This window comes from Gavia stellata, chromosome 18 (genome assembly GCF_030936135.1).
Source record: "Gavia stellata isolate bGavSte3 chromosome 18, bGavSte3.hap2, whole genome shotgun sequence".
NCBI lineage: Eukaryota > Metazoa > Chordata > Aves > Gaviiformes > Gaviidae > Gavia > Gavia stellata.
In genome coordinates, this window is record NC_082611.1 from 17,361,393 (window position 1) to 17,380,272 (window position 18,880).

Genomic DNA, 18,880 nt, shown 5'->3' on the forward strand with positions numbered 1-18,880 from the left:
GCCGCGGCGGCGCGGGGGGAAAGCCGGGCCCGGGCCCGGCTCCGGCTCCGGCTCCGGCGGCCTCCGCCTGCGGCTCAAGGCGGGAAACAGCTGGTGCGAGCGCGGCGGCTCCCGCCCGCCCGCCGCCGCCGCCGCCTCCCCCCGCCCCCGGCGGCGCCGCCTCCGCCTCCGCCAGCCACCGGCCCATGTAAACAAAGGAGGGCGCGGGAGGGGGCCGGGGGCGGGGGAGGGAGGCGGCCCCGCACCGCCCCCCGCGCGGGGCAGGGGGCTGCTTCTGGCCCGGCCCGGCCTGTGCGACCCCGTCCCGTCCCGCCCTGTCACATCCCGTCCTGCCCTAACGCCATGCCACCCTGCTCTAGCCCCATCCCACCCCAACCTGTCTTGTCTCCATCCCCTCCTACCCTATCCCGACCTCTCCTGTCCCCGTAACGTCCCGTACCCACCCCAGCCCACCTCAGCCCATCCTGCCCTAGCCCCAGCCCATCCTGTCCCATCTCCCACTATCCTATCCTATCCTGTCCTATCCCATCCCATCCCATCCCATCCCATGCCATCCTATCCTGACCTGTCTTGTCCCCATCCCATCCTATCCTGTCCCATCCCATCCTATCCTGTCCTGTCTCTATCCTATCCTCTCCTATCCTGACCTGGCTTGTCCCCATCCCATCCTGTCCCCATCCCATCCTATCCCTGTCCTATCCTAACTTGTTTCTCCCCATCCCATTCTATCCCATCCCCTATCCCATCCCCTATCCTATCCTATCCTATCCTATCCTATCCTATCCTATCCTATCCTATCCTATCCTGTCTTGTCCCTGTCCCATGCTATCCCATCCCCGTCCCATCCTGTCATGTCCCCACCCCATCCCATTCCATCCTGTTCACCCTCATCTGATCCCATCCCATCCCATCCCATCCCATCCCATCCCATCCCATCCCATCCCATCCCATCCTGCCCTATCCCCATCCTATCCTACCCCATCCTATCCTGCCCCATTGCATCCTATCCCATCCTGACGTGTCCCCATCCCATCCTGTTCCATCCTGTCCAACCTTATCCGACCAAGTCCCATCTCATCCTGCCCTATCCCTATCCCGCCCTATCCCTATCCCATCCTATCCCATCCCATCCTATCCCTATGCTATCCTATCTCATCCTGCCCTGTCCCATCCCTGTACCACCTTGTCCCACCCTATTGTAGCCTAGCCTAGCCTAGCCTAGCCTAGCCTAGCCTATCCTATCCTATCCTATCCCATCTCATCCCATGCCATCCTATCCTGACCTGTCTTGTCCCCATCCCATCCTATCCTGTCCCATCCCATCCTATCCTGTCCTGTCTCTATCCTATCCTCTCCTATCCTGACCTGGCTTGTCCCCATCCTATCCTGTCCCCATCCCATCCTATCCCTGTCCTATCCTAACTTGTCTCATCCCCACCCATCCCATTCTATCCCATCCCCTATCCTATTCCTATCCTATCCTATCCTATCCTATCCTATCCTATCCTATCCTATCCTATCCTAACCTGTCTTGTCCCTGTCCCATGCTATCCCATCCCTGTCCCATCCTGTCGTGTCCCCACCCCATCCCATTCCATCCTGTTCACCCTCATCTGATCCTGTCCCATCCCATCCCATCCCATCCCATCCCATCCTGCCCTATCCCCATCCGATCCTATCCTACCCCATCCTATCCTACCCCATTGCATCCTATCCCATCCTGATGTGCCCCCATCCCATCCTATTCCATCCTGTCCGACCTTATCCGACCCTGTCCCTTCTCATCCTGTCCTGTCCCCATCCTATCCTGCCCTATCCCTATCCCATCCTATCCCATCCCATCCTATCCCTATGCTATCCTATCTCATCCTGCCCTGTCCTATCCCTGTACCATCTTGTCCCACCCTATCCTATCCTATCCTATCCTATTCTATCCTATCCTATCCTATCCTGTCCTGTCCTGTCCCGTCCCGTCCCGTCCCGTCCGTCCCATCCCATCCCCAGCTCATCCATCCTATCCCTATCCCATCCTGTCCCATCCCATCCCATCCTATCCTATCCTGGCCTGCCCAATCCCCGTCCCATCCTGTTCTACTCCACCTGATCCAATCCGATCCGATCCGATCCCATCCCACCCCATCCCATCCCATCCCAGGCCCCACTCTCCCCCCCAGCCCAGCCCTCTCCGCAGCCCCCACTCCCCCCTGCCCGGGGTGCTGCCCCCCCACCCCACAGTGACCGCACCACACCGGGGTGCTCAGGGGGCGGGGGCTGCCGGGGGCCTCAGGGGGGCTGCCAGAGGCCCCGGGGGGGGTCACAGCAGCCTTGGGGCTGCCATGGGTCTCAGGGGTTTGGGGGTGACAGGGGTGACGTGGCTGGCAGGGACCATGGGGGCTGGCAGGGGGCTTTGGGGGTGCCAGGGGCTGTGGGGACTGGGGGGGGGGGGGGTCTGGGGACTGGTAGGGGCCATGGGGACTGGGAGGGGGGCACAGGGCTAGCAGGGGGGTCTGGGGACTGGCGGGGGGCTTTGGGGACTGGGGGGGGGCTGGGGGCTGGTGGGGGGCTTTGGGGACTGGGAGGGGGGCACAGGGCTGGCAGGGGGGGCTGGGGACTGGCAGGGGGCTTTGGGGACTGGGGGGGGGCTGGGGGCTGGTGGGGGGCTTTGGGGACTGGGAGGGGGGCACAGGGCTGGCAGGGGGGGCTGGGGACTGGCAGGGGGCTTTGGGGACTGGGAGGGGGGCACAGGGCTGGCGGGGGGCTTTGGGGACTGGCGGGGGGCTTTGGGGGCTGGCAGGGGGGCACAAGGCTGGTGGGGGGGTCTGGGGGCTGGCGGGGGGGCACAGGGCTGGCAGGGGGGTCTGGGGACTGGTGGGGGGGCTTTGGGGACTGGGAGGGGAGCACAAGGCTGGCAGGGGGGTCTGGGGGCTGGCGGGGGGCTTTGGGGACTGGTGGGGGGGCACAGGGCTGGCAGGGGGGGCTGGGTGATCCCCGCTCCCCCCTGCCCAAAGCCCCCCCCAGCGCTGTCTGCATGGGGCCAGGGCCAGCCAGGGCCACTGGAGCGGGGACATGGGGAGCCACCAAGGGGGGGGACGGGTCCGGAGCCGGCCTGGCACCCCGGGGGGGCAGGATCTGGCCCTGCAGCACAGGGTGGGTGCAACGCCCCCCCCCCCCCCGAGCCCCCCCAGCCCAGCCCCACTCCGGAGCTGGCAGGACAGGTTCTGCCTGGTCCCTGCCTGTCCCCGTCCCGCTGGGCCCCCTGCCCATCCCTCCGGCGGAGGCCTCGCCGCTGGGGAGTGGGGCGTCCCCCCACAGCGCGGGGACCCCAGTGACCCCCCCATCGTGTCTCCCCCCGGGCTGGCCGGGGGCTGGGTGCTGGCAGCCAGCGCTGCGGCAGGGATCCCGCCAGGCCGCGTCATCGCCCGGGTGCTCAGCACCCATGGTCGGCCATGGGCTGGAACCGGGGGGCACGAAGGGACCCCCACCCTCTGCCATGGCCCCCCCATCCCTTGTCACCCCCCCATGGCCACCTGCCACCCCTGGAGCGCCCCACACTGCTGCCAAGCAGCCGGAGGGGTCCCCGAAACCGTGCTGGCGGCTGTTCCTGCCTGCCGCCTGCCTGCCTGCGGCAGGGGACGGGGTGTCCCCGGGGTGGGGGGCCCATGCCCCCCACCCGGGAGGACTTTGGGACGGGGGGAGCGGGCTGACGTTGGCGCCCGGTGAAGGGGGTGCCGGTGGCCCGAAGGGAAGCGGGGCTGGGGACACCGAGCCACCCTGTCACCGCTGCGTGTCCCCGTCCCCACCGGGGCCACCACCGCCACGGGTGGCATCAAAGCCCCCCCCTGCACGCACCCCCCAAGACGCACCTCAGCCCATTTCCATTTCTTTGGGGCGGGCAGAGACATCGGGGTTCACCCCCCCCCCCATTTTTGGGGAAAAAAACCTCAAAAAAGGGAAAAAAGGGTGACAATGTGGTGGCAGTTGCTCTGCAGCCACCGGCCCAGGGAGGAGGAGGAGGTCACTGCTGGGGACACAGCAGCTCAGCCCCCCCGCAAAAAAAAACACGGGTGGGGTGTGGCTTCAGCCACCCGCGTGGGACACTGCTGCCCCCCCCCGTGTGTTTTCACTTTTGCGGAGGGGCTGTTGGGGACACCGCAGCTGTGCCCCCCCCCCCGCAAAAAAAAACACGGGTGGAGTGTGGCTTCGGCCACGCGCCTGAGTGCTGCCCCCCCCCCCCGTGTGTCCCCCCCCTTTTGTGGCGGGGACACTGTAGCTCCCCCCCAAAAAAAACCTACCACGGGTGGGGTGTGACTTCGCCAACCGCGTAAGACAGTGTCCCCCCCCACTCGTGTCCCCCCCCCCCCTTTTGTGGCGCGGCTGTTGGGGACACAGCAGCTGCGCCCCACCCGCAAAATCCTCGTGGGTGGGGCGTGCCCCCGGCGACCCGCGTGGGCCCCGGGGAGGGAGTTCCCCCCCCCGGAGAGGGCTGCAGCATCCGGGCCGGCCCCGCCACATCCTGCCGCCGGAAGGAGCCGCGGCCCCGGCGCCCCGGGACAACCCCCCCGGGGGTGACGTCATGCGGAGGCCCCCGCCAGGCGTGACGCCAGCCGTGCTCTGTGACGTCACGCGGCGGGCGGGCGGCGCCGCTCCAGGCGGGAGGGGGATCCCCCCCCCCCCCGGTGTAACACCCCCCCCCCCCCCCCAACGTCCCCGGTGCCGGGGGGGGGGGGGCGGGGAGGCCGCTCCGGTGGGCGCCGCCCGCCGCTCCCCGCGCCGCCGTCGGGGGGTCCCCCCCCCGTCCCCACCCCGCCACGTCCCCGGGGGGGGGACACGGACACAACCGGGGGGGTTCGGCTCTGCCGCAGCGCCGGGGTGACCTTGCGCGGGGGGGGGGGGTGGGTGGGGTGTCCCCGCATGTTCGTGCGTGGCCCCCCCACGGGGCGGGGCTCGCCCCCCTGACACCCCCCCCCCCCCCGCCGCCGCCGTGCCCCCCGGTGCCCCCCGCGGCGGGGAGGGGCCGGCCCCGGCCCCCGCCCAGCTCCCGCCCGCAGCCGGGGCCGGGCCGGTCGGTGCGGGGCGGCCATAAATCACGGCGGGCAGAGCCCCCGCCCCGCCGCCGCCCTCCGCCGCCGCCGCCGCCCGGGGGACCGGGGAGGGGGGGGCAGAGCCCCGCCGCCGCCCCCGCCCCCAGCCCCTGCAGATGTGGCGGAGCGGCCCGGCGGCCCGGCAGCGGGGGGGCCCGCTCCGCCAAGCCCCGCTCCCCGCCCCGCTCCCCGCCCGCCGCCGGCGCTGAGCCCCCGCCGCAGGTACGATCGCGCACCGGGGCCCGGCGCTTTGTCGCGCCGCCGCGCCCGCGGGGGGGGGGAGGAGGAGGAGGATGATGATGATGATGCCGCCGCCGCTGCCGCCGCCACCGAGGGGGGGACACCCTCCCGGGAAGCCCCTTCCCCGGCGGGAGCGCCGGGACCCTGGCCCGGGGGGTGCGGGGGGGGCCCTGGCCGGGCACCTGCAGCCCCCCGCGCCCTGGGGGCGGTTTGGGGGGGGGACACACACACAGACGGACGTGGCCCCGCCGCAGCCCCGGGGCACGAGGCGGGGGAGGCGGCGGGAGCGCGGGGCTCCCCGGGGGGACAGGGGTGCGCGGAGAGGGGCCCCCCCGCTGCCCAGCGGGTGCCGGGGGGTGGGGGGGGGGGTGGCTGTCACCCGCTGTCCCCCCGCACCCGGGGCGGGTGTCCTGACCTTGGCCGCGGGGCGGGGGCTGCGGCGGGGACGTGCTCGGTGGCTGTGCCCGGCCGGGGACACCCCCCCCACCCCCCCCCCGGTGGCCCCACCGTTTCGGGAGGGCGGAGGGGTGGCTTTGGCCGGGGGCAGCCCCGTCCCGGCCCCCCCGTCGGCGGTGCCACCACCCGTCACCACCGGTCACCCCCATCCCCGGGGGCTGCCGCTCCCGTGGCCTCGTGGGGCTGAGGTGCGGGGGGGGTTTGGGGGCCCGGCTGGGGACACCCCTCTGCCTGAGGCACCAGCAGCGGGAGCCAAGGGCTGCCACAAATTGTCCCTCACGTCCCCAAGCACTGCTGCGGGGGCTTGTCCCCTGCCCGCCTGGAGAAACCCCTCTGCCAGCGGCCACCTCCCCTTCCCCGCGCCTTTGTGTCACCCTGCTGTGACCACATCCCCCCAGCCCGGGGTCCCCGCGTCCCCCCAGCGCGGGCCCGCGCTGCTGCCGAGGGTCCCATCCGCTGGGTGACTGGGGACCAGCCCCGCTCCGGCCGTGTCCCCAGGCGGAGGTGGCAGGGTGTGTGCGGCTGGTGGCACCCATGGGCCCACTCCCGGGGGAGCGGGCTGGTCTCAGCCTCCCGCCGGTGTCCCCATGGCCGCCACGTGCCATGGAAGGGGGGGGACCATGGCACCGGCCTCGGCTTGGGGACCGGAGCCATGGCCACTCCTGGGGACACCTTTGGGGGCTGCGGTCAGCCTGTGGGGTGGTGGGTGCTGGGGGCGGGGGACGGTGACAAACTGGAGCCACCAGCAGGATGTGACCCCCCCCCAGCCCCAGCGGGCACCAGTGGGCTCCGGTGAGGAGCGGCAGTGCCAGTGCCACCCACAGTGGGACGAGATGGGGTGGCGGGTCCCATGGTGGCCCATGTCCTGACAGCGGCAGTGGGGACGGTGACCCGGGTGGCAGGGCCAGATCCTGCAAACCCACCCATGCCACCCTGGCGCGGGGGGCTCCCGGGGCTGCCCGACCTTGGCGGCAGTGCCAGCCTGCCGCCGCCAGCCCTGCCAAGTGCCGGCAGAGCCGTGCCGCCGCGGCGGGGGGGGGCCGAGCCCTGCCTGCCCGCAGCGCTGGCATCGCTCCCGGCTCGCCGAGCCCTGGGGTCACCGTCCCCTCTCGGGGCGGCGCAGGCCTGGCGTTGGCATCCCTTGCCGCCGCCATCCCCGAGCCCACTGCGCCGCCGGGAAGTCTCTGCCCCGTGTGTCCCCCCCACCGGGGCCCACGCTATTCCTGGCGGGTTTTGTGCCGCAGCTGGGGCCGCGGGGGGGGAGGACACCCCGGCCATGCCAGCAGCGGGGTGGCCCGGAGACCTGGCACCCCGCCGGCTGCACCGGGGTCACCCCGGGTCCCCCAGCCCCGCTGGCCGGCGGGGCAGCGTGGGGGGCCTGGTGGTCCCCGGGGGACCCCAGTCCGGCCAGCGGAGCTGGGGGGGGCTCCCCCACACCCGGGCTCCGTCCCAGCGGCCCCCGCCTGGACTGGGAAGCCCTGGGCCCAGCGCTGCGCCGGACTGGTTTGAACTGGCGCGGCGGGGGGGGCTCGCTGGGCGGCCAGAGGGGAAGCTGGGCCGGGGCCGGGCTGGCAGCGCCTGGCGCGGGCAGGAGAGGCCTTGGGGGAGAGAGCAGGCAGGAGCAGGCAGGGGCCTCGCGCGGGGGCCGCAGGTGCTGGGGCGGCCGGCCAAGCCACCGCGGGGCTCGTCCCCGTCCCCATCCCGGCGGGGCCCCCGCGGCGCCCCGGCCTCGAGCGGGGCCCGTTCCCAGGAGCACCGGCGGCGGCGGCGGGGCCGCGTGGTTTGGCAGCTGCCCACCCGCCCGCGGCCGCGCTGGGAGCCGTGGCGTCAGCGGCTGGAGGCCCCTTTCCCACCGGCCCCGCCCGGGGTTGGCCATGGCCCCCCGTCCCACACCGTCCGCCCCAGGACCCCCCAAACTCCCTCCCGTGGGGCCGCGGCCACCACGGTGGGACCAGCCCTGACGCCTTGCCCGGCCCCCCTGCGGGACCCCCCTCTCTGGGGGGCTGCCAGGGCCCTGTGCCGCAGCCTCGCCTGGGGGGTCCCGCCTGTCCGTCTGTCCTCGAGCTGTGCCACCAGGCTGTGGGGCACATGGGGGGTGGCCGGAGCCTGAGAACCACGGGGGGCTCAGGGCGGGGACCCCCCCCCCATGGGGCAGGCCCTGCTGTGGGGCACAGGGTGAGGAACCCCTGGAGGGCAGGGAGCCTGCTGTGGGGCAGGCCCCATGGCCGTGGGGGCTCAGGAGGGTGGCTTTGCCACGAGGGATGGCACCCTGCTGTGGGGCCCGCCCCACAGCTGCGGGAGGAGGTGGAGGCTCAGGCAGTGACCACCCCCCATTGCAGAGGAGGGACCTCGCTATAGGGAAGGCCCCATGGCCATGTTGGGGGGGGGCTCGGGGAGATGTCCCCCCCGCGGGGCAGGGCAGCCTGCTATGGGGCAGCTCCTCCCACCATGGGCGCTTGGGACAGGGACCCCTCATGGGCCCGGCCCCACGGCCAGGACGGGGGCGCCCCTGGCGGGGGGGGGGTGCAGGCGGGGGGTCCCCCGCCCCGCCGGCCGGGCCCCACGCCCCCCGCGGCTCCTCCGCATTCCTCAGCGTCTGAGCCGGGCTGGACCCCCGCCAGCGCAGGGGGGCCCCGCCGGCGGGGCAGGGCGGGGGCCGGGCCCCCCGGGGCGGGGTGGGGTGGGGATGGGGGGGGCCCTGCTGCCACGTGTGCTGGGTGCGCCGTGCCCCCCCCCCCCCCCAACACGGCCCCTCGGCCGCCCCCACCCTGCCCCGGGCGATGCGGGTGGCCGCGGGGGGGGGGGGACACACACCGGATCGGCACTGCCGCGGGTCGGGCTTGGGCGTTCACTGCTGCACTGAGTTGCCCGTCCTCAGCCGCCTGCCGGATGTGTGGGTCCCCGCCATGGGGGTGGCGGGTTTGGGGGGGGGGGGGGGCAGGGGTGGGGACGCGGGGTGGCCTGGCACTGTGAAGCTGTCAGCCTGGGGACCGTGGCATGGGGGGGGGGGGTCGGGGTCCCCCACCACGTCCTGGGAAGTGAGGGGGTGCTTGCAGACAGCGGCTGTGCCGTGCCGTACCGCGTTGTGCCGTGCCATGTTGTGCCATGCCATAGTGTGCCGTGCCACACCATGCCACGCTGTGCCGTGCGGCCCGCAGCCCCTGCCCGGCCCCGGCAAGCAGCGGCGTTGGCCGGCGGGGAAGGGGCCCCGGCGGGGGAGGAAGCTCTGCCGCCTCCGGGGCTGGGGCCAGCGGGCTTGGCCGCCGGGGTCACCACCGGGCTGGTGGCCGCCACCGCCCTCCTCTGCCGCTGGGAAAGGCCTCGCTGGGGCAGGCCCGCAGGGACGGATGGACCGATGGACAGGGGGGACAGAACGGGGACACCGCAGCCCCAGGGCGGCGGGTTCCCGGGGGATTTGGCAATCCCCGGCGAGGGCAAGGTTTGGTCATCGGCCAAGGGGCTGTGCCGGCCCTGGGGGGTTGGCGACAGGGAGAGGACACGCTGTGGACACCGAGGGGCCGCGGGGGCCGGTGGGGGGGGCCCGGTGCCATGCCCTGCCCTTTGCCCGCTGCGGGAGGGGGCCGCGGCAGGGTGGCCGGAAGGGCCGGCATGGTCCCCGTGCCAGCACCGAGGCCGCCGGCACCCACTTGGCCTCTGGTCCAGAGCAGAGACGGGCATCGCTGTGCGGCTGGGGCGATGCTTCGGGTGGCACCGGTGCCCCCCAGCCCCGCGGTGACCCCCACGTGTCCCCTGCAGCACCCGCCCCGGCACCATGCATTCGCTGGAGGAGCCGCTGGACCTCAAGCTGAGCATCTCCAAGCTGCGAGCCGCCCGGGAGAAGCGGGGTCCCCCTGGCCCACGACCCCGCGGTCCCCAGCGCCCGGACGCCCCGCCGGCCGGGGACAGCCGAGGGGGGAACCGGGGGGGTCGCCGGGCCGTGCCGGCCTCGCCGTCCCCCGGCCTGCTGGCACACTCCAGGCTGGTGGAGCCACGGGACGGGCGCTTCGCTGCCGTACCGGTGGTGGACCTCAGCCTCTCGCCCCGCTCCGGTGGGGAATCTCCGGCCGGCAGCACCTCGCTCTCCCCGGAGCGCCAGGGCAGCGGGGACCTGCCTGGCCCCCTCACCCCCCACGTAAGTATGGCCGTGTCCCGTCCCCCCCCGAGGTGTCCCCAGCAGCGGGGACTGTGCCCGGGACGGTGCTCCCGACCTCGGCGGTGTGCCCGGTGCTGCCGGTGACACAGCCCCCCTGCAGCGTGTACACACACCCCAGGGACAATGTCCTGCCCGCCCCCCCCATGCCCCGCGATCCCAGTGGCATCCCGGGGTGGCCCCTGGGAGGGTCTCTGGGGGGCAATTGGGGGGCTCTGGGGGTCTCCATCCGCCTCGGCCCTGTCCCCCACCGCTCCCCCCGGGCTCTGCTCCAGGATTTCCAGTCCCTGCGCTACATCGATGGCCTCCCCAGCTCCTTCCAGTTCTTCCTGCCACTGGGGGCAGGGGGGGCCCTGCACCTGCCCCCCGCCGCCTTCCTGCCCCCCAGCAAGGAGAAGCGCCTCCCCCCCGAGCTGCCCCTGCCCAAGCAGCTCGTCTGCCGCTGGTCCAAGGTCAGCGGGGAGGGATGGGGGGGCCGTGGGGGGTTAAGGGGCTGGGGGGTGAGAGGGAGGGGTTGTGGGGCTGGGGGGGGGGTCCATGCAGATGCTTTATGGGGCTGAGGGTGGTGAAAAGGGGCTGGGAGACCACTCGGGGAAATTGTGAGGATGGGGGGACATGTAGGGGCGTTTTGGTGCTGGAGAGAGGACGTGGGGCTGGAATGCCATGGCAGAGCTCTATGGGGCTTAGGGGGGGGGGATATGGGGCTGGGGGGGGCAAGCAGGGACAGCTGAGGGGTGGAGTGGGGAGCAGTGGGGAGCTGGGGGCCATGTAGGGCGGATGGGGCTTTGATATGGGGCTGGTGGTGGCGATAAAGGGCCCGGAGACCATGCAGGGGCATTGTGAGGATGGGGGGGGGGAATGTTGGGGGGGGGCACGCAGGGGCATTTTTGGGCTGGGGAGGGGATGTGGGGCTGGAAGGCCATGGCAGAGGTCTATGGGGCTTGCGGGGGGCAATGGGGGGCTGGAGGGGGGGGTGATGGGGAGCCGGGGGCCATGCAGGGATGCTGGAGGGGGGTCGTGCAAAGGGCCATTTCCATCTCCCCAGATGCTGGTGCTGCCACGCACGGGGTACGGGTAGGAGCTGGGGGGGGTGAGGGGCAGGGGCTGGCCCTGGTGGGGGTCCCACCCCCCCTTGCCCCCACCCCACCAGGCCCCCTCACCCCCAGCCTCCTGCCCGCAGTGCAACCAGTTCTTTGATCTCCTGCAAGACCTGGTGGACCACGTCAACGACTTCCACGTCAAACCCGAGAAGGACGCGGGGTACTGCTGCCACTGGGAGGGCTGCGCCCGCCACGGCCGGGGTTTCAACGCCAGGTGGGCAGGGGGGGCTCTGGGCATGGGGTGTGGGTCGGGGGCTTTGGGGTCCCTGGGGGGGCTGCTCTGAGTTGCTGTGGGGAGACAGGAGCCCAGCACTGGGGGCTGTGCAGGGGGAGGTCTCTATCCAGCCAGCCCTCCAGCGCGGGGTGCAAAGTCCTGGGGGGGGGGCTGGATGATTGTGCTGGCCTGGATGTCCCCGTCCCCCCACCCCACAGCCAGGGCGCGGGGACAAGAAGATGCTCTGGGGGCTGGGGTCATCCTCCGTGACGTTTCCCCCCGCCCTGACCCTGGCAGGTACAAGATGCTGATCCACATCCGGACGCACACCAACGAGAAGCCGCATCGCTGCCCCACCTGCAACAAGAGCTTCTCCCGCCTGGAGAACCTGAAAATCCACAACCGCTCGCACACAGGTCAGCGCTGGCCACCGCGCTCGCCCGGGGGAGTGGGGAGGCTCTTGGAGGGGACTCAGGGGACCCAGTGGGGCTGACCGTGCCCCCGGCAGACCCGGTGCTGTGTCGTCCCGCAGGCGAGAAGCCCTACATCTGCCCCTACGAAGGCTGCAACAAGCGTTACTCCAACTCCAGTGACCGCTTCAAGCACACCCGCACCCACTACGTGGAGAAGCCCTACTCCTGCAAGATGCCGGGCTGCCACAAGCGCTACACCGACCCCAGCTCCCTCCGCAAGCACATCAAAGCCCACGGCCATTTCGTCTCCCCCGAGCACCCGGAGATGCTCAAGGTCCACCCGCCTCCCAAAACACCCCTGGGTTCGGCAGAGGTGCCCTACGTTAACGGGGCGCAGCTTGTGATCCCCAACCCCGCCGCCCTCTTCGCTCCCCCGGGGCTGCCGGCGTTGCCCATCCCTTTGGCGCCGGCACCGCTCGACCTCAGCGCCTTGGGCTGCGGGGCTGCCGGTGCCCTCCCGGCCCTGCCGGGTCCCATCCTACCCCTCAACGGTGGCCCCTTGAACTTGGCCAAGAGCCCGCTGCTGCCCTCGCCCTTCGCGGCGGGGCTGGGGCTGCCCGTCATGTCGCTGCTGGCCGGCGGGGCCAAGGCCGAGGGGGAGAAGGGGGCCGGGGCCGAGGGGCGGCTGCCCAAGGTGGGCAAAGGGCCGGAGAGCCGGAAGGAGAGGTGCGAAAGGACGGAGCCGGGGCGGCCACGGGCCCCCCCTGAGAGCCTGGCGCTGCTGCCAGGGGCCGTGCTCGACCTCTCGGCGGGTGTCAGCTCGGGGGGCAGCCCCGAGGCGCTGCCGCCTGGCTGGGTGCTCATCCCCCCCGGCTCCCTGCTGCTCAAACCCGCCGCCGTCAACTGAGGGGTCCGACGACGCCCGGGGCCGGCCACCGGCCCAGCGGGCAGATCCTGCTCCCCGGGGGTGGGGGGGTATCGCCCCCTCCTCCCCCCCGCAGCCCCCCAGCCCCGGCGGGGCCTCGCTCGCGCTTTTAACCGTCACGAAAGAAGAACGGACTCTTCTGAGAAAAGCAATAATCCCTCGGCGGCCGGAGCCAGCCGCAACCCCGTGCCGGGGGCAGCCCTGGGGGTACGGGGGGGTCCCCCTGCTCCCCCCTGGCCTGGGCAGCTGGAGACACCGCTATTTATTTCTCGACCAGCTCCCTGCTCTGACGGGGCCCCGGTTGGGCTCATCTGCTGCCGCCGACTCGGCGTCTCCCTGCCTGAGGCCTCGGCACTGCCGGTGCTGGCGTGGGGGGGCTGCAGCCCCCAGCCTCCCACTGTGGGGACAGTGGGGTGACAGCTCAGAGACCGACTGCTCCCGCAGCTCTGACCTGTGCCCGGTCGTGCCGTCCGACCCCACCTGGCTGGCGTGGCTGCGGACAATGCCATGGCCATGGCACCTCGGCACGGTCCCTGCCGTGCCAGGCCCAGCTGGCTGGGCACCCGCTGGCCCGGTGGCCACCCGCATCCCTCCCGCTCTGCGGCCGCCCTCGTCCCCCCACCGCCTCCCCGGCACTCCCCGTGACAAGGCACACGGCCACGTGTGCCGCTCGCCGTGCCGGCTCCGCGCCGGGGCAGAGCCACCCTGTTTAGCTACGTTCATACCTAACCATGTACCGCACGCGCATGCAGGCAGCAGGCAGCGCGGGCAGGACTCCAGGTGCCGGCAGGGCTGCTGCCGGCGGCGCGTTGGCACTGGCTGGTGGGGCACCCGCTCCTCAGGGCTTGCTGGGCCCCCCTCAGCAAGATTCCCCGATGAGCCCCCCCGGGCCACGGGGCAGCATTGGGGCGGGCGGGACGCTGCCGCAGTGCCAGGAGCGGGCAGCATGCCCGGCTCCGCTCGGGCAGAGCCTGGAGCCTCCCGCGGCACACACAGGGGGTCCTACGTACCTCCCGCTGCCGGGCAGGACCCCCGCCCATGGCTTTCTCCAAACCGGGGTGGGGGGGTCTCCCCGATCCTGCCCTCTCCCCACTGGAAGGAGCCCCCCCGGCTGCGCGCGCCCTGCGGGGAGCCGGTCTCCCTGCCCTCACCCTCCTGGGGCTGGGGCGCGGCGGCCAGCCGGCGCTGTCACAGCCCCAGCATGGCCGCGGGCCATCGACCAGGCCACCCCGGCCGGTGTACGTCTCCTCGCTCCTTTGTCGATTTGTTGTTGCACATTCCAGGACATCAGTATTTTAACGGTCTCGAAGTGCCTTTCTATCGTAGTTTCTGGGTTGTTTTTATTTTCCTCCTGTTGGGCTCCATCGCTGTTAGCATAGCGTTTAAGGACTGCAGAAGTAAGAGATAAGCTAACGACTATAACACTATATTCCTCCAGGGGAGAGGAAGTTTATTAAGAAAACAATAAAGTGAAGTTGAAGTAAGTTCCTGTTTCAGTGCACGATGGTGGCGAGGGCCGCGAGGAGCCCGACATGGGGACAAAGCCAGGGGACAGAGGGGTGCTGGAGGCGATGGGTGCGATCGCAGGGGCACGGCTGGCTCTGCCTGACCCCCCGGTGGGTCCCCACGCTCCCGGCTGGGCAGCCTCGGCGCCGGTGAAGCCCTGCCAGGGTTTGCAGGATGAGCCGCGGGTGGGGACAGCTCAGTGTGTGTCCCCACAGCCCATCGCCCCGACCCAGCAGCCGTCCTGGCTGCCTGCCCGTGGTGGGAGAAAGGTAATGGCGTTCCCGTGGTATGGAGCCAGAGGTATCCGTGTGCTCAGGCCAAGAGCATCCGAACCCACCACGAAAATAGCTCCTGTAGCCTCCCTGGGTGCCATTTGAGCCCTGGCAGCCCTCAGTGCCCCGGGGACACCCCTTCTTCCCCAGCCGCCTCCTTCCTCCTCCTCCCCAGGGCAAAACCCAGCCCCACCAGCCCTTTGCAGGGGCCGATCCCCACCGGGGCAGCGGGCAGAGGTGAGCGAGTCCCCTCTCCCTCCCCGGGGCACAGAGCAGCCAGGCCAGGTGCTGGAGGACATGGCATTTATTGGCTACCTATAAATTAAGGGCGAGGGACGCGGGGCGCGGGGGTGGCAGGAGTCACGTCTCGGCTTTCCAGCCCTTCTCCTTCTCATCCTTGGCCTGGATGCGGAGCTCCTCATCCAGCCGCTCCTTGGCTCTCACCACCTGCGGGACACGGGGACAGGGTGACAGGGTGACACGGAGGGCCGCGGCTGCCCCCTCCTCTCCCTGCCTCATCCCCGGTGACACTCAGGCTCTGCTCTCTCCCGAATCCCAGGCAGGGGAAGGTGCCGAGGGCAGGGCTGGGGGCCAGCGCAGCCCCCCTCCTCTCCTCACCTTGGACTGCAGGTAGAAGGAGCCTCCCACTGACTTGTCGTTCACCTTGAACAAGTGGTCGTAGTTCTGCCAAAGAGAAGTTCCCCATCAGATTCATCTCCTCTGTCCTCCCTGGCCTCGAACCCCGGTGGCCTCCCACTCCCCGCAGCGGTGCTGGAGACGACGAGTGCGATCTCGGGGACACGGCTGGCTGTGCCCAACCCCCCGGCAGGTCCCCACGCTCCCGATCGGGTGCCTCCGGGGAGCCCATGTCCCCTTCCCCGAGCACAAACGCCAGGCAAAAGCAGGGGTTGAGCCTGGCAGGCTGCTAATGCCCACGAGCTGCCGGCACGCTCCTCCAGCTGGGGCAGGAAAACCTCAAACTGGGATTAACTGGGCTCAGGACAGCACCCACACTCCCTCCAGGGACGAGTCATCACCCCCATACCAGGCAGCAGCCACAGGGAGGGCAGGGCCCTGCCAGCACCAGCTCTCCCTGCCTCCGAGGGAGCCTCTACCTTCTGGATCTCCTCTGCGTTGAGGTTTGAGACGTTGAGGATCTGCTGAGCTTCCTGGAGGCTGATGCCGATGATCCTGGAGGCAGCGGCGGACTGGGGCCTCTCCGAGCGCCCTCGCGCATCTGCCGCCGCTCGGCTCGCTGCCCGGAGACACCGAGGGCATGAGTCCCCCCAATGCTGCCCCCCCTGGGGACCCCCAGGCCTTGGGCAGGGGCTGGGCAGCAAAGCCCACGGGCTCCAAGGTGCTCAGATCCCAGTTTCACCCCTCTGCCCTCCTCACGCTGCCTCCAGTTCACGGGGGTCACCCAGACGAGGTCCCCAGCCCTGGGGAGGTGTCAGGAACCCGGGGGGGCACCCGTTTGCTGTCGGCACCCTCAGCAAGCCGGGCCGCAGGCAGGCAGAGACAGGCAGGGCAGGGCTGGGGCTGCCATGTCCCAGGGGACCATCCCGCTCTCCCCTTTGGGGCTGCTGGGACGTCTCAGAGCCTGACAGCGGTGCCGGGTCCAGGTTGGTGCCCTGGATGGCTGCTGGGAGCCTGGCCCGGGCTGAAACGCCATTAAGTCGGTGCCAGAATGTGGGTGCTGACTGTCACCCTGCGGCAAGCCTGGCAAGCATCCCCTCCGGGCACAGCCCCGGGGGACGGGGAGCAGCGGGGTGCCCTGGGGAAGGGGATGGGGAAGGGGGGTGCGGCCGTGCCCCGGGCAGGGGTGGGGGTGCCATGTGGTGCCCAGCAGTGTGGGCACGCTCCGCACAGGGAGCGGCACCCTGTGCCAGGGGCGGCAGCTCGGCTCGTACCTGCGAACTCCTGGCGCAGCGCCCGCATGAAGGCCCGTCCGACCACCTGGGCCCCCACCAGGATGATCTGTGCCAGGTACTTGGCCTGCGGGGACATCCTGCTGTCACAGCCGCCCCGGGCCCCATCCCAGCCCGGCCCTTTACCCTGTCACCTCTCCCCGAGCCCTGTCCAGCCCTGGCCCCGTTCCCCCGGGGCCCTGCCCTGCCCCTCCCCGGCTCCTGTCACACCGCGGCCCTGCCCAGCCCCGGCCCTGTCCCTCCCTCCCCAGGCCCTGTCCCCCCAGAACCAGCTTCCTCGCACCTCCCCGGGCCCTGTCGGCCCCCTGGGCCCTGCTCAGCATCACCCTCCGCCTCCCCGGGCCCTGTCGGCCCCCCGGGCCCTGCTCAGCATCACCCTCCGCCTCCCCGGGCCCTGTCGGCCCCCCGGGCCCTGCTCAGCATCACCCTCCGCCTCCCCGGGCCCTGTCCCTCCGCCCGGGGGCTCTGCCCAGCGCGGTCCTCCACCTCCCCGGGCCCTGTTACCTTCCCCAGGCCCTGTCCCTCCGCCCCCGGGCCATGCCCCCCCCCCCCCCCCGGGCCCGCCGCCTCCACCCGTCCCCTCTCACCATGTCCCCGCCGCCGCTTCCGCCCCCGGCGGTCACGGGGTCAGGGAGCGAAGGTCGCGGCGGCCACAGAGGCGAGGGCGGTGCGGGGCGGAGCGCCCCCTCCCCAGGCACAGCGCCCCCTGGCGGCCGCGCAGCCCCGGAGGTCCTGCAGCTGGCTGGCGGGGCTGCCGCTGCGCATGCGCAGAGGGCGGGCGAGGCCCAGGCCGCAGCCTCTACCCGGTGCCAGTCCCGGGTGTCCCCCGCCGCCCCAGTCGCCGGTCCCCGGTTCCCCCCCCCCAAGCCCGCAGTCACGGCAGGAGACGGGTGCTGGTGCAGTGGCTTTAATAGCGGGGCCTGCCCGCGGCGGGCACGGGGCCCAACGCCGCTGCCCGGCCTAGTGTGGGGCGCGGCCCCCGGCCTCGCCGCGACTCCCCTCAGCCGGGCCGGGCCCCGCCGCGCCGCCGCCTCCTCCTCTTCGTCCTCCCCGCCGGGCCCGGGCGGGTGCGGGGGTCCCAGGCGTGGTCCTCGGCGTGCCGGGGTTCGGCCTAGTCCTGCGGGAGGCCCGGTGGGGGTGAGGGGCGCGACGGGGCGGGGCAGGACCGGCCCCGGGGGTCGTCCCCTCCCCGCACCTACCCACTCGTCCTCGTCCACCCCCTCGAAGGAGTCCTGGGGCAGCGGGTCGTCCCGGTTGCCCAGCCGGGCCACCATGGCACTCAGGAGCTGCAGGGAGGCAGGGCAGAGCCGTGGGGTCCAGGGCGTCGCCCCCAACCCAGGCCCTGCGGTGGGGTGGTCCCGGGGTGCCCCAGCACCCACCTCCTCCTTCTTCTGCTCATCAGACTTCTCCTCCAGGTACACAGATGCAGGAACAAACTTCCGCGCCGGAGCCTCCTTCGGGGCCTCGCTCACTGGGAGAGCGGCATCGCCATGGGGCAGGAGGGCTTCACCCCACGGCTGACACACACACCCCCCCACCCCACACCCATCCCTGTGGGCCCGGGGCCCTCGCCCTGCCGCTCCGCACCCACCTGGCGTCATGTTGGCCGGCCGCAGGCTGGCACAGCGCTGCTGCCCGTCCTTCCCCGCCAGCCAGGCGCTGCCGCTGAGGGCCGGCTCCCACCACACACGGGTGGGTGGGTAGATATCGTCCTGGAAATACTCCTTCTGCAGAGGAAAGGGGTGCTGAGGGGGGGGATCCCCCACCTCCTGCTTCACCCCAAACACGGCTGGGTCCCCGCTGCCTACCTTGACACGTGGCACGTGGAAAGCCACCGGCTCGAGGGTGCTCTGCCCCAGGCGCAGCGCCCGGGCGAACTCCACCTCCCGCACGTCGCATGCCGTTTTGGGCAGGAAGACGAAGCCCTGATGGGGTGGAGGTGTGAGTGGGGCCTGCTGTGGGTCTGGCAGCGCAGGCAGGGGGGTCAGGGACAGACAGCATGGCCCCAGTGAGGCCCCCCCCCTTACCTTGTGGGGTTCGTTGGAGGTGAAGCTGTTGCACTCAAGGAAATAGGGGGGCTCAGGCGTCACCTCGTAGAGGAAAACTCTGGTGTCACCCTGTGGATGGATTGAGATGGGGGCTGGCAGGGGGGTGCACGGAGGGTCCCTCTGCACTGTTGGGGTGCTGTAGGCACGTAGCCCCCCCGTTTTTTGGGGGTGCAAGCCCTCACCTTGCCGGTGAGGAAGACAACGCCGGTATCCCCATCATAGAAGGGCAGGAGGGTGGAAGGGGCCACGTCGAGGCCGAGGACAGACAAGGGTCCCTCGGGCAGAGCCTGCGCCCGGTACAGGAGGATCCTCCTCTCGCTGCGGCTGTGGGGAGGTGACAATGGGGTGGGGGGGCACAGCATCCCTTGGGGACTCCTGCCCCAGCGTGTGTCCCCCTCTTTACCTATCGAAGCCGGACACCAGGAGGTAGTCGCCACCGCAAACCCAAACCAGGCGTGCTCCGCGGCCCCCCTCGGGACCCGGACCCTCCTGCATGGGGTGAAGGTCACCCTGCCTGCTTGGAGAGAGCTGGGGGTGCAGGCAGGTG

General features: G+C 71.6%; 2 protein-coding genes across 4 annotated transcripts in view; one reads left to right on the plus strand and one right to left on the minus strand.

Moving 5' to 3' along the window:
* Positions 1 to 9,549: 9,549 nt before the first annotated feature.
* On the plus strand, positions 9,550 to 12,561 carry GLIS2 (GLIS family zinc finger 2). Of its 2 annotated transcripts, none has more exons than XM_059826482.1 (5): positions 9,550 to 9,921; positions 10,203 to 10,379; positions 11,108 to 11,241; positions 11,539 to 11,657; positions 11,774 to 12,561. In XM_059826482.1, exons 1-5 carry the CDS (start codon positions 9,550 to 9,552, stop codon positions 12,559 to 12,561), a joined length of 1,590 nt encoding a protein of 529 aa, XP_059682465.1. The 2 variants fall into 2 exon arrangements, with proteins under 2 accessions (XP_059682465.1, XP_059682464.1); XM_059826481.1 differs by having other exon boundaries at positions 9,550 to 9,909.
* Positions 12,562 to 14,001: 1,440 nt separating this feature from the next.
* Positions 14,002 to 18,880, minus strand: part of LOC132318581 (mitochondrial import inner membrane translocase subunit TIM16-like) — a 42,889-nt gene continuing 38,010 nt past the window's right edge. Inside the window, exons 21-32 of one of the 2 annotated variants that reach the window (XM_059826258.1) lie at positions 18,737 to 18,822; positions 18,516 to 18,657; positions 18,313 to 18,402; positions 18,094 to 18,210; positions 17,877 to 18,012; positions 17,665 to 17,756; positions 17,485 to 17,571; positions 16,268 to 16,352; positions 15,473 to 15,612; positions 14,976 to 15,041; positions 14,673 to 14,804; positions 14,002 to 14,242 (exon numbers count right to left, since the gene is read on the minus strand). In XM_059826258.1, the coding sequence (XP_059682241.1) occupies positions 14,718 to 14,804; positions 14,976 to 15,041; positions 15,473 to 15,612; positions 16,268 to 16,352; positions 17,485 to 17,571; positions 17,665 to 17,756; positions 17,877 to 18,012; positions 18,094 to 18,210; positions 18,313 to 18,402; positions 18,516 to 18,657; positions 18,737 to 18,822 (1,128 nt within the window). In that variant the 3' untranslated portion in view covers positions 14,002 to 14,242; positions 14,673 to 14,717. Of the gene's footprint in view, positions 14,243 to 14,646; positions 14,805 to 14,975; positions 15,042 to 15,472; positions 15,613 to 16,267; positions 16,353 to 16,872; positions 16,884 to 17,484; positions 17,572 to 17,664; positions 17,757 to 17,876; positions 18,013 to 18,093; positions 18,211 to 18,312; positions 18,403 to 18,515; positions 18,658 to 18,736; positions 18,823 to 18,880 lie in introns of those variants that run through there. The other variant, XM_059826259.1, reaches the window with a different exon arrangement.